This window comes from Pteropus alecto, unplaced genomic scaffold (assembly GCF_000325575.1).
Source record: "Pteropus alecto unplaced genomic scaffold, ASM32557v1 scaffold258, whole genome shotgun sequence".
Lineage (NCBI taxonomy): Eukaryota > Metazoa > Chordata > Mammalia > Chiroptera > Pteropodidae > Pteropus > Pteropus alecto.
This window is the reverse complement of record NW_006441076.1, coordinates 224371-238978: the sequence shown is the minus strand read 5'-3', so window position 1 is coordinate 238978 and position 14608 is coordinate 224371. Positions and strand designations below refer to the sequence as shown.

The following is a 14608-nucleotide window of genomic DNA, read 5'->3' as shown; positions in this document are numbered from 1 at the left end:
TTTATATATATACAAAACATTACATATCATATGTAGTTGTTTCTTATTATCAAAGCAGTATGTGCTCATTAAAGAAACTTTAGAAACTATGGAAGTATAAAGAAAAAAAGTAAAAGACTGATAATCATCCCTGAAAGGCACCCCAAAGTTGCCATTTTCCTCTATCCTTTCATAGTCATTATATATGTAGAGATAGAAAGATAATCTCATATATATTTGTAAGAGCACTTTCTTTTTCATCGAATATCCTTATTTCATAGCATCCTGATCTTAAATTGGGGTTATAATATCTTCATAAATGTCTCTTTTACATTGTTGTCTCTTACCTGTATTATTTTTATTATCTTTGAGGTCAGTTGTTATACTGGTTTATCTTGGCCTCAGTGTTTCACGTTGAAGGATTTACTCTAATGATTTGTGATACTTGTTTGTCCATTCATATGTAATATTATGGCAATAAAAAAGTAAATTGTGAGTATGTATATGCACAGGTTTATCAATGGGCAGATTTCACTTTAGAATGAAAAGAATTCTGTTTTTATGTCCAATTGCCTGACTTCTATACTGGCCTTAGGAAGAGTAGGGTTGTCTGAACCTTGTTTTGCCCTCCATGCAAGTAGGCATTTCTGGAAATGGCTTCTCCAGGAGTCTACAGGGAAGGTTTGTTTCCTTTATTAGCCTCTGTGCAAATGCTCATCAATGGTTTTCTCTAACTAGCAGCTTTTTAAAAATTCCCTTTGTTATAATTTTAATGAGATTTCTTTTAGAGGCAATGAATCTGAGTTTCGTATGCCACTGTGGCCTAGAACCCTTCCATCATGTCATATAACAGTTACTGACATGTACAGACTCTGTGATCCAGCATCATTTTTCTTATTTGGAGAATGTGGATGAGAATATTTATGTTGTCAGTAATAAATGTTGGTATATAGGCAAAACACCTAGTACTGCAACTAGAATGTATAAGAAGCAACCGGTATTTGCCCTACTTCCTCTAAATTCAAAGTGGTGGATTGTAAACACCTGTGAGTAGTATTGGTATGTGTATAGAACTAGAGGAAAATGGGAAAAAAAAAAACAAAGCCACCTAAGTGTTCTTGAAGAAAACACGGAAGGATTCCCAGAAGATGTAATGGTTAATTCTCAATATATATGGAAAACAATTATTTACTTTTCTGGATGCATCTTATTTTGTAGGCTTGAATACTATTATTAGGTGGTTCTTTAAGTATCTCTTTAGCTAGACTAAATAATTTCATAGTTTTTGTTTTTTACTAATAGAGTTCAGAAACTTTTGTTTTCTTAAAAAAGGATCTATAGTTTTATCGTTATCGGATATTATATAATTATCTACAGATATTATATAATTATCTATGTATACCACATCCTGTCTTAGATTCTGTCTAAATTACAATTAATAATGGCTCTGTCTGCCAACTGTGGATTTAAATTCCCAGATATATCATTTATATGGAGAGATTAAACAGCTACACCATCATATAAACAAATATGTTTATTTCTGCATCTAACTTGATGACTAAATTTAGCTATAACCATAGAGTGACCGTCATAAAAGTGAAAGTGTAGTTTTAGAAAACCGTTGTTTCTTTTTTTCCTCATTATTCTCATCGAGCCATATGGGCACTGACATTGATGTGTCATATGTTTATTTTCCATATTTTCTGAAAGCCAAGTTGAAGTAGCTTATGAGGTACATGTGATAGGAAGGAGATTTTTTTTTTTAATGAGGGCGAGGCAATTGGAACAAAAAGAAAATAAATGGTAAGAAAACTAAAATAAAACTTATAATTATGGTATATGGTCTGGGGACCTAAGATATGACCTGACTGCCCATTTTATTCTAAATTTTCTAACACATCCAGTAAGGAATTCTGGTTATTTACATGCTTCAATATGATTACAAAATTTATAAAAGGAATATCTATACTCAAGAGAAACTCAAATCTTCATGGTCCTAAAACCAGTCATTGGCTTCATGAAAAGAATACTGTATTTTATAATTGGTCTCATGGGACTTACCTATAGGTGTATAGGTGCATGCTATTTAGATTATGGTCATTCTTGAACACCTTTTTTCATTAACTTCCACAGAGATCCAACCCATTACCTAGTATTGTTGATTTTACCTAATGTATCATAAATTTGTCATCTTTTCCTCTTATCCGCCTCTTTCATCCTAATTTAATATACCATCATCTTTAAATTGGGCTGTGACAATAGACTCCTAAAAGGCTTGTCTGCAATCCATCTATATTAGAATGGCAGTGATTTTAAAATGTAAATTCGGTCATGTTACTCTTCTACTTAAAATATTCCTGTAGCTTCCCATCACCATTATGATGCAGACTGAACATCTTAACATGGTCTGTGTGATCTTTCATGGCTGGCTCTTGGCTCTATCTTGTATCACTAACACCCTTACTGTCTAAGCTTCAGCACCACTGGCCTTGTGTAAGTTCTTCAAACAGATCATAGTTCATACTATCAGAGGCCAGTGGATGCCTTCTTTCCTCCCCTGCTCATTCTAGCTAACTCAGTCTCATCCTTCATATCCCACTTAACAGATCACTTCTTTTGACTCTTCAGACTATATTATACTCCCCATTCTGTGATCTCATACCACTTCTAGCACATAATTTGTAATTTTCACATTTATTTTGTGATTACATAATTAATGTCTATCATCACCTATAAAATGTGAGATCCAGGAGATCAGGAATAATGTGTTTTTTTCTAATTACTATATCCCCAAAACCTCAGCAGTGCCCGGAATATTATAAATTCTCTATAAATATCAATTGGTTGAATGAATGTTTTTATCTAATGATGAATTTTAGAAGATTTAGAAAAATCCTAAATCTCTCACAGGTATAATACAGAGTTTGAGCCTATTTCATCCAGAAAAAGATCTCAAGGTTAAACATTCTTTGTTCTCAATTAAATTCAAGTCCATGAGCTTTTTCATAATAGCCAAGAAAATGTCCTTTTACACAAATTGAAAAGATTAGTGATGACATATCTGAATAAAAAACATCTCCACTTCTGCTAGATGTGAGCTGTAATTTTCACTAAAAAGCATTTTGAGAATATTCCTATTGATTTGAAAGTCCCCCATTCACTTTACTCTTTGCCATTCCTTAAACTTACCCATTCAACAGTATTTCCTCACAAGTTCTAGGGAAGTTCAACCAAAGTTAGACACTGAGAGAATCTATTCCCATCCCTGTTCCCAAATATGTGTATCCATGGGGAAGGCAGTAGGTGATAGTTTGTACAAAGAATAACTGTGGCATGATATTTAATGCTGAATGTGCTAAAAGCAAAAGCAAAAGCAAAGGTAGTTCTCCAAGATTTATCACCCACAGCTGCATCAAGGCAAGGCACAGCTGAAAGGTTCAGCCAGTAAAGAAACAATGAAAACCATTTTTTATTTGGAGAGTTCTTTACTTACATAAACAATGAAAGCAAAAGTTATCAAAGGGGCCAGATCCCCATGTCCCTTGTGCAGCACAGCACCAAAACAAAAGGGGCCAGATGACTGCATCATGCATAAGTAGGACACTGTTGCTGACAGTCAGTTTCATGCTGAAACTAACTGGTTTTACAACCTGTAACTCTACCCTGAATGGTGCTAGGTAGTAAACCTCAGACATCATCAGAATCTAGAAGGCAATTAGAAACAATCTGGTTGATAGCCTCTCAGGGGAGATAGGTAGGCAAGTGAGAAGTGTTCTCAGAGAGTGTTTCATGAACCTCCATGCTCTTATGTTACGGGAGGGTCACAGGGCTTCCTGCAAAGACTTACATTTACAGCAGTTAAGCCTTGTGTATGTGGCCTATGTATTGTCATTCAAGTTTGCCAAGATGCCATTCAGCAGTCATTCCCCTACAAACTGGGAAGTGAAATCTCCCCCAAGGCATAGACTTTTTAGATTTTTACTGTGTTTTAGAACAAGAAGTTGAAGATTAATGGATATGGACATGTTTTCTTTATTCCTTCTTTTACTTATATCTGGCAAGTAAAAGTCATCCTACTTATGAACCATTAGTTTGATTTGAGATTTGAATTTTATTTTCAACCACAGCTTTAAATATTTTTTTGAATTCTTAGTCTTTCTCATTTTTTCTCCATGTGACTAAAATCCAGTGATATAACTAAGAATTTGCTCAAACGGTAGTACAGAATGTCCTGTGAAATTTACACAAAAATACACATGTGATTTTCTATGGCTAGCTATTAGAAAATCCAATATTTGGTAGATTATACATACATTTTGAAGTTAACTTTAGATTTTACAGACTGTATCAAGATTTTTTTAAATTAATTTATTTTCCATTTACAGTTGACATAAAAGTTGTTAGTTTCAGATATACAACACAGTGATTAGACATTTATATACCTTACAAAGTGATCACCCCAGTAAGACTAGTACCCATTTGACATCATACATAGTTATTTCAGTATTATTGACTCTATTACTTATGCTGTACCTTACATCTCCATGACTACTTTTATACTGACAGTTTATACTTTTTAATCTCTTTTACCTTTTTCATCCATCACCCAAATCCCTCCCATCTGGTGACCATCAATTTGTTCTCTATATCTATGAGCTTATTTCTGTTTTGTTTGTTTATTTTGTTTTTTAGATTCCATACATTAGCGAGAGCATATGGCATTTGTCTTTCTTTGTTTGACTTATTTCGTTTAGCATAATACCCTTTAGGTTTATCCATGTTGTCTCAAATGGAAAGAATTTACTCTTTTTATGGCTCAAATTCCAATATATACATGTACCAACTCTTCTTTATCCATTTGTCTATCGATAGAAACTTAGATTGATTCCATATCTTGGCTATTATAAATAATGCTGCAATGAACATAGTGCATATGTCTTTTCGAATTAATATTTTGGAATTTTTTGGCTAAATATCCAGAAGTGGAATTTCTGGGTCAAATGGTAGTTCTATTTTTAATTTTTTGAGGAACCTCCATACTGTTTTCCATAGTGGATGCATCAATTTATAATCCCACCAACAGTACACAAGGGTTCCCTTTTCTGCACATCTTTGTCAACACTTGTTTATTTGTTGATTTATTAATGATAGCCATTCTGACAGTGTGGAGTGATATCTTGTAGTTTTAATATACATTTCCCTGATGCTTAGTGATATTGAGCATTTTTTCATAGGTCTGTTGATAAGGGGTTTATAGCAAAATATGTAAGGAACTCAATAATTTAACACCAAGAAAACAAACAATCTGATTAAAAAATAGGCAGAGGACTTAAATAAACATTTTTCCAAAGAAGACATGCAGATGGATCAAGATATTTTAACTGATAACAATAACTAGATTATGGGTTTCCTGAGATCTGCAACAGTCTTTAATTTTATTGTAGAAGTGAGCATATTGCACTGGGCACATAGTCTACACTGAATAAGTGCCTGTCAGTTGTCTTTTTTCAATAAAATATATATTTTTTCTTTTATCAAATAGAAACGAAATCAATATCACTCTGAAATTCACCAGTCACTTCCTCCATCCTGCCGAAGCTTCACTGCTATTAATTTCAAAACCTAAGAATGCAACAGGAGGCACTACAATGATTTTTGCTCTTAAGGGTAAAGTCCACAATTTTAAAGCCATTGTAAGTAAATTTTACCTATTTTGTATGTCTTTGCTTCTCTTCTCAGGCCATGGAGTTTGGCTTCTATGTCTCTGATATTCTTACTATGATATTTTTTTCTGTGGAAATAAGTCTTCAGTTTCATAATAGAATTTGAAAGGACTTGTACTGGTTGTTAATTTAAAGTCAGAATTTTAGGATTACTGTACATTTGTGCTTTTTTGAAGGAGTCAGTCACTATACACATAGCAACCTACATACCCTTCTGCCATGGAGACTTGTGATTTAAGTTAAAACAGTCCCTGGGCCTGTGTCTGTTTTTGTTTGAATTAAAGATTGGTGAAGAGAAAATATTTCTTTTCTCTGATGGGAACATTCCTTAATTTATCTTGAGTGTCCTGTAAATCGAATCCATTGTAAAAATAATACTAAGACTGGCATTTATTGAGAGGTGATGATGTTTTTGAATTCTTACTGTTTATATCACAAAGGATGAGGGAGAAAGGTTTTTTTTAAATTTCTATAAAATGGTTGTGACATTGCTATGATGACTTTTTGTAGTCATTATTTTGTCTAAATATTATTTCCTGCTGTGGGTATATACCGAAGAAGTAAATTTGTTATGTTGCCTGATATCCATATGGATTATAGAGAATTTTAGGTGTACAGTGACATGAGTAGGAAGTAAAGAGAATGACTAGTAATGGCCAGCTATGTGAGAGAGCGTTAAGATGCTCACATGGACAGACTGGCTTATCAGATGATGACACCTGGAACAGGAAGCAGGCATTTGATTGTCGCTGAGATGTGTGTTGTATGTGATCTTCTGATTTCCTCTTGAATAATGAACTTGTACACTTCCCAGCACTCTCACACAAATTGTCTCAAACAAAAACATTGCTTGGCCACATGTATCTAAGGGACACAGAAGGTTTTAACCTGTCATTAATATGGCTGTGGGGTAGAAAAGCTGACATTTGAAACTCATACAATCTCTGTTTACTTCCCCATCTGGCTGCTTGTGGTCTTAGTCACTAGGAGGTAGATTGGGTAATAATGGAGAAATAAAAGAAGATAAGAACACGATCATTCTAAATGTAGAATTCTTAGAATCTTTTCCTCTATGGAAGTTTTTTGGGTAATTGAATTTTAAATTTTATATTTGTGCTTTTATTATAGTACAAATATGTCAGTGTAGCCACAGCATTATAAACACAGGTATGCCACACTCACACACATACAAACATATTCATGCACTTACACATCTGTGCACAGACACATACTTGCCTCTTTCTTATGTCATATGTGTTAGGTGTATATGTGTGTGTGTGTGTGTGTTTGTAATTTGCAAATGAGAAATCATACTCAGTTATTAACAAAATTATTTTAAGGAAATCAGTTCAGTTGTTAGCACAGTACTCTGGATCAGTGATAAGGTAATATCTACTTTTATTCTTTCCCACTCAGATTTTAGCAATACAATATTTATGGGAAAATGGGAATTATATAAATTAATATTATAATATTTAAATGGGCAGGTTTTTAGATACTTTAAGTTATATTTTATAATTCAGGTTGTTCTTTTTTGTTCTTACCATTTAGTATGTTTTATTTATTTATTTTTTACCTTAGGAAATTATAAAATGCAAATCTCCATGTTATAAATGGAAACAAGTCACTGTGAAGGTTAAAAATACCTTTCACACGGCTGGAGATTTCAGGTAAGTTACTGTTTTAGTGTAAATTCACTGCAGTTAGCCATATCCAACCTTAAGGGAAATATGTAATTTTCTTCAACATGAACTATTTCAAGGAGAAATTTCATTTATTTACATGGCTATAAATTTTATAAGCATTATCAGATAAAATAGAACAAATAATAAAGGTAAATGAATTTTCCTTGAAATGCTATTTGATCTCTATAAGGCTAAGACTGATTATATCAAATTTGTTAATTTATCTCTAAGCTTTCTGTTGAGATTTACTGTTCTTTCAATTAAAAAATATATATAATTAATAGACTTTACTTCTAATTTTATTCTATCTGTTAATTTCCAAAAGTGAAATACTGATTCCAGCAGAAAATTTATTTTTACTTAAGACATCATGATTTATTAAAATTACACATTAAGTGTACGTTTGTGCATCTTGAGATTTAATAACAACAATAGCAACAACATAGATTTGAGATGAAAACAGAATAAAATACTTAATTATTTAAGGTTACAGTAGAAAAATATCTTTCTATAAATTTACATATCGAGGGAGAAGATGGACAATGATACCTTATATACTGCTTAAATTATGAACTCTCTTTCCATCAGCTTTAGAAATCAGACTTTCACAATAATACTTGTATTGAGACCTTAAGTTGGATGTATGCTTATTAATATTTGATAATATCCAGTTTTTTAAATCACTATATGTCTAGGCTTTGGTAGTTTCTGATTAATAATATCGTTTATTGTTGATAGAACAAACATTCTCTTGTTACAACTGTTATTGGTGAATTTATGGTTCCTAAGTTCAGTGAGGGAGAATTTTATTTACTGTAATTTTATTAAAGTATTGTATTGGAGTGTAAGGAAGAAAAAAATGTTAAAATTTGTGACATTAATCCAATATTAAAAAATGCCCTTAAATGAACCAAATCACTGACTGCAGTTTTTCAGAGGAAATCAGGATCAAACAAATTTAGCTTTGCATTCTAGTGGTAGAACTGAAAGAAAATCTCGAAGTTCTAAACATTAGTAGAATATAATAGATGTATGTTCCTCAAAAAATCATAGTATGTTATTGTTACTTTAGGGTTTATCTTAGATTAAATTAAAATTGGTATTTCTTGCACTGGGTGCATGGTTTGGTAAAAGATAAAGATTGTTAATTAGGGTAATTTGACTCCTTCCTTCTTTGTATGAATGTGGCCCTTGATTTTAGGCAATGGGCATATAAACTAAAATTTTAAAATCAATTGCAAAATTTGTAAAATCAATATTTTATAATAGGCATATATTACTTAAAAATTTTAAAATAATGGAGTAGATAAGAAAGTAAATTTAATGCCAATTAATTCATATAGAGACTATTTTTGTTATAAATAAACAGTATAAAAATAAGTGACCTAGTTCTTAATATTATACTTAAAAATGATTGGAATTTAGTTATTATTAATAATCTCAAATTAAATGTAAAATAAAATAAAAATTTCCATATATTGCTCCAAAATTATATGCAGTGACCAGATTTGAACATTTTTTATGAAAATTTAACATTACTTTCAACAAAAAAGGCAACCCAGTATAGATTTAACAGAAACACGATGATCTCCCATGCCTCTGTCTACCAGATCATTGGTTTTCAAATTCTTCTTTTTTAAATAGTTATTGCTCCTTAATGCTTTTTTACTTGTTGTAAGTTTTGGTGTGCTAGTATTTTGCGTTTATAATTGTAGGATTTAATCATGGAATTCCCTTTTCTTCTGATGTTTTTATCTGTTTTTTGTATCATTAATACTAGCCTCAGAGAATGATTTAGGAAATGATCCTTTTTTTTGGAAGAGTTTATGAAAGATTGGTATTCCTTTAACATTTGGAAGTACTCAAAATTTAAGCCGTCTGGGTCTGAACTTTGCGGAAAGTTTATTTCATTACTAATTCTATCTCTGCTTGTTATGGACCTAATCAGATTTCCTATTTCTTCTTGAATCAGTATTGATAGTTTGCGCCATTTTAGGAATTTGTGCACTTCCTCTAAATTACCTAATTTTTGGCACAGAAGTTTTCATAGTATTCTCATATAATGCCTTTTTCCCCCCAGAAAGTCAGTAGTGACAGCCCTGCTTCCATCCCTTCTTTTAGTAATTTGATTTTTCTCTCTATTCTTCATCAGTCTAGGTAAAAGTTTGTCAGTGTTGTTGATCTGTTCAAAGAGCCTTCTTCTGGTTTCCTTGATATTCTCTATTTTTCTTTATCTTAAAAAAATCTTTATTAAGGTACAATTGATATACAAAAATGTATTTTTGCACATGTTTAATATATACAATTTGATGAGTTTGGACATATGCCTACAACCATGGTACTATCACAGCAATCAAGGTAATAAACATATCCATCACTTCCAAAAGTTTTCTTATAGTCCTTTTTTTTTTTTTGTGGTAAGAATGCCTAACATGAGATTTACCCTCTTAACAAATGTTTAGGTGAACAATGCTGTGTTTTTAACTATAGGTATTATGTTGTATAGCACATCTTATTCATATTGCATAACTGAAATTTTATACGACTCCCATTTCATCCTCCTCCGAGCCACTAGTGACTACCATTCTATTCACTGCTTTATGAGTTTGACTGTTTTAGATTCCTCATATAAATGAAATGGAATCATGCAGTATTTGCCCTTCTGGGACTGGCTTATTTCTCTTAGTATAATGTCTTCAAGTTTCATATATGTTGTCACATATTGCAGGACTTTTTCTTCTTTGAGGATGAATAATCTACTGTAATACACACACACATGCATACACATACACATGGACATTTGGGTAGTTGGAATGTTCCCATATCTTGGCTGTTGTGAATACTGCTGCAGTGAACACGAGAGTGAAGCTATCTCTTTGAGATTCTGATTTCATTTCCTTTGGATAAATACCCAGAAGTGGGATTGCTGTATCTTATGGCAGTTCTCTTTTTAATTTTTTTGAGGAACCTCCATACTGTTTTCTATAATGACTATACCAATTTACTTTCCCAACCAACAGCATGCCAGTGTTCCCTTTTCTCCATATACTCACCAAAATTGTTCTTTTAGTTTGTTTGTTTTTTTTGTTTGATAATAGCTATCTTAATAGGTGTGAGGTGACATCTAATTACAGTTTTGATTTGTATTTCCCTGACGATTAATGATGTTGAGCATCTCTTCATATACCTGTTGGCCATCTGCATGTTTTTTGAGTGAAAATATCTATTCAGATCTTCTGCCCAATTTTTAATCAGATATATATATTGCTACTGAGTTCTATGAGTTCTTTACATATTTTGTATATCAGTCTTTTATCAGATATATGATTACAAATATTTTCTCCTATTCTGTAGGTTGCCTTTTCATTTTGTTGCTAATTTCCTTTGCCGTGTAGATACATTTTAGTTTGATGTAGTCCTACTTGTTTGTTTATGCTTTTGTTGCTTTTGCTTTTGGTGTTAGGTTAAAAAAATCATTGCCAAGAGGTATGTCAAGGAGCATACTGCTTATGTTTTCTTCTAGGAGTTTTATGGTTTCAGGTCCTATGTTCAAGTCTTTAAGCATTTTGAGTTAATTTTTGTGTATTGTGTAAGATAGTGGTAGAGTTTTATTCTTTTGTATGTGGCTGTCCAGTTTTCCCAATGCCATTTATTGAAGAGAGAGCTTTTCCAATTGTATAGTCTTGGCTCTTTTGTCATAAATTAATTGATCATATATACGTGGGTTTATTTCTGGTCTCTCTTTCCTATTCCATTGATCTATGTGTCTGTTTTATGCCAGTACCATACTATTTTAATTACTATAGCTTTAGAATACAGTTTAAAATCAGGGAACGTGATGGCTCCAGTTTTGTTTACTCATCATATTTTTCATATTGTTCACCTTTTTCTTTTTGTTTCTTCTCTCCTTCTAGTAATTTCATTACACATATATTGGTGCATTTAATGGTGTACTATGTATGTGTGAAGTTGTTGATTTTTCTTTATTCTTTTCTGTGTTCTTCACATTACATAATCTGTATCAGTCTTCAAGTTTGAAAATTCTTTTTTCCTGCCAGATCAAATCCACTGTTGAACTAATCTAGTGATATTTTTTTTTCCATTTTTGTCATTGTGGTTTCCAAGTCCTAAATTTCCATTTGGTTCTTTTATTAATTTCAATCTCTTTTTTGATATTTTGTATTTGATGCTTTTCTGTTTTTAGAATTAATCATTTTACTTGACCTATTTTCAAGTGCACTGGTTCTTTTATCACCTCAAACCTGCTGTTGAGTCCTTCTAGTGTATTTTTATTTCAGGTATTGTACTTTTTAAGTGCAGAATTTATAATTGGTTCTTTCGCATAATTTATCTTTATTGTTTTTCTTTGTTTGGTGAGACATCATTCTCTCTCATGGATAGAGTTAAAGATCTTTGACATATTCAGGGGACTCTAACAAGCTACTCCAACCCTGCATATGGGCATCTTGTTCACCAGATCTTCCTTTTATGTTCCGTTAGGCTCTTATTTGATCCAACTGATGTAGCAGCCTCAGGTACAGTTCATACTGGTTTAAAAAAACAAAAAACAAAAAACAAAAAACATCCTGGGGATATGTGTTTTCTTTTAAGTCTGGTCAAATAAAGGCAACACCTTGCAAATTGAGTTTTTTCAGGGAGCTGTAAGACTGGTAAAACAGTAATCATGCTCAGAGATGGGGCTTTTTTGAAGAGCTCCAGTCTCAGTCTATCTCCTCATGTGGCTGCAAACCTTCAGGTTTTTACAAATACCTTGGTTGAAAGGCTGCTAGTTTTCAAGGCTACTGCAGAGCTATGGAGAAGAGGATGGGAGTTGAAACAGAAAAGTTATAACGCCACAAATTCTACTGTTTTTACCAATATTTGGCAGTTTTTCTTGAGCAAACACTAACCAGATTGTTGCAGGCCTTTTGTTAATTAACTAGAGTTCAGAAAAAGTTAATTTTGACAATTTCTTTCCCGTGTTGTTGTAGCTTTTATAGAGGGGTGAATATATGGTGGGTCTAACTGCCATTCCCTGACTTTCTTTTCTTGGTGGCTTGGTTTTATTATTTAAAATATGGGTTTTTTTTGTTTTAATTAAACTCTTGCTTGTCAAAGTGTGATCCTTGAATGAGCAAAATCAGCATCACCTGGGAGCTCGTTAGAAAAACAGAATTTCAGGCCCACTCTAATCCAGTTAAAACAGAATCTACATTTAACAGCATCTCCAGAGTATTTGCTTATACATTAATGTTAGACCAGGACTAGTCTAAGTCAGAATTGCTCAAAGTTTAATCCATAGACAAGCTATTTAAAAAACATCTGGGGAACTTGTTTTAAGTGGAGGTTCCTAGAACCCATGCCAGACTAAGTCAGAATTCACACAAATAAAGCTTGGGAATCTGCATTTTGAACAAGTGTTCCAGATGATGATAATGCACATTGAAGTATGAGAACAACTAATTTAGAAACTGCAGTAATCACATAGGATTTCTGTCCATTTTAATGGCAGCTTGTATTTCATTTTTACAATGTATCTATTTTAAGGAAAGCATGTTTACTGTAATTAAGCAGGGACTTTTCAAACAGAAGCATATGGAATACTATTTTATCTCAAAATGGTACACGTATAGTATATGAAAAATTTAATATTTATTATATTGGTTTAGTCTTTTTATTTGTACATCAAATTGTATCATCCTATGATTATTTTTTAACCAGAACAAATTATCACCAAAATAAAATGCCCCATTGATTCACCTTGGATTTGTAGAAATATAAAGAAACATTATAAATGTTTTCTGCCTCATAATCTTATGAGATTTAAATGAGATTTTCAGGTCTGACTTTAAATTTAAATTGCTCTTGGGAGAGGAGTAAGAACTGCATTTGCTCAACTGTAACTTTAAAATGATATAAGCAAATTTAATAGTCTGATACATGTTTTGCATGGTTCATAGTTTACATTTTATTGCAGTTAATTTTGTCTGTTTAAAAATGTTTAGTGTTAAATATTTATGTAAAACCTTACAACCCTTATATGGAAAGCATCAGAAATAAATGAAGTTCAACAAAAAGAACAGAAATTGATGTTAGCATTCATTATGTTAACATTAGGACATATGAATGTATTGGATTTTAGTTTGTGTATACAGTTGTATGTGTGTTTGTGAATATGTGTGTTTTAAGACTAAAAGATTTGAATAATTTTATTATTGATCTGTTCTTCATTATAGAGCTACTATTGTGAGATCTTAATAACTATTACATAATAAAAAAAAAATGTCTTTTAACAAATCAAGTCTGGATAAATCTGTTTTTAACAATATGTACAATTATACAGATTCTGTTCAACTCTGCAGGTAGAATTAGGCATTCATGACATGACTCTCCATGACATCTTTCGGCTACTGCTAGAATATTATTTCCACACTCTCCTCCAACTACTGTGTGAAGAACCTAAGGCAGAGAGGAGGAGATATTTGTGTTTGTATTTTTCAGCACCTAGTCATACGCCTAACACGTAATGGAGTCTCTAAAACCGTTTCTTGTATGAGCATTATCATATAAGATGAGGTGAATTTCTGTTTGATTCCAGAAGATGGAATAGTTATTAATAGTACTGATCAAATAGGTACCCACATCTTATGTCCACTCCTGAAAGAAACCTTTCTCTTTTTGCAAATAGAATTAGAAATTATTAAATATGTACAGCTCTGACAATGCACTGAGACCAATGGATGATTTCTTCTTTGTTTCAGGAATATAATTTGAGTAATCATTTATGTTCTAAATTTTCTTCCTGTGAGAATTCAGTGTTACCTTTCTATATAAAAGAATATTATTTTTTACATATTTCCATTTCATATTTTTTTCCTTCTTTCTAACATGTGCGTTTTGAGATGCAGAGTGAGAATTTGTGGACTTTTTGAACTGTAATTTATTCTGATTCTATTTATTATATTTTATGAAGTATGGAAAAAATTTTAAAAGAAGTATATTTGTGGTCATCTGAATTTTGTTGTGATAGGATCCAAAATAATCCATTTTTCATTTATTTTAGAGTCATTTTGGTGGAATCCTCAACATTTATCTCTTTGACATCCCAATTAATTGCATCTGGACAATACACTAGCCAAAAGGGGTAAATGTCTATAAAATTTATGCTTATAATTATCTGAGGAAAAGTTCTGACAAATTCAAGTAAATATTTTATATAAT

The 14608-nt window shown here is 32.0% G+C and overlaps 1 protein-coding gene across 1 annotated transcript in view; it reads left to right on the top strand.

Moving 5' to 3' along the window:
- CFAP47 (cilia and flagella associated protein 47) overlaps positions 1-14608 on the top strand; it is a 363081-nt gene that overhangs the window by 192059 nt on the left and 156414 nt on the right. The window contains 3 exon segments of the mRNA XM_015594565.2: positions 5522-5672; positions 7284-7372; positions 14451-14521. Of these exon segments, the coding sequence (XP_015450051.1) occupies positions 5522-5672; positions 7284-7372; positions 14451-14521 (311 nt within the window).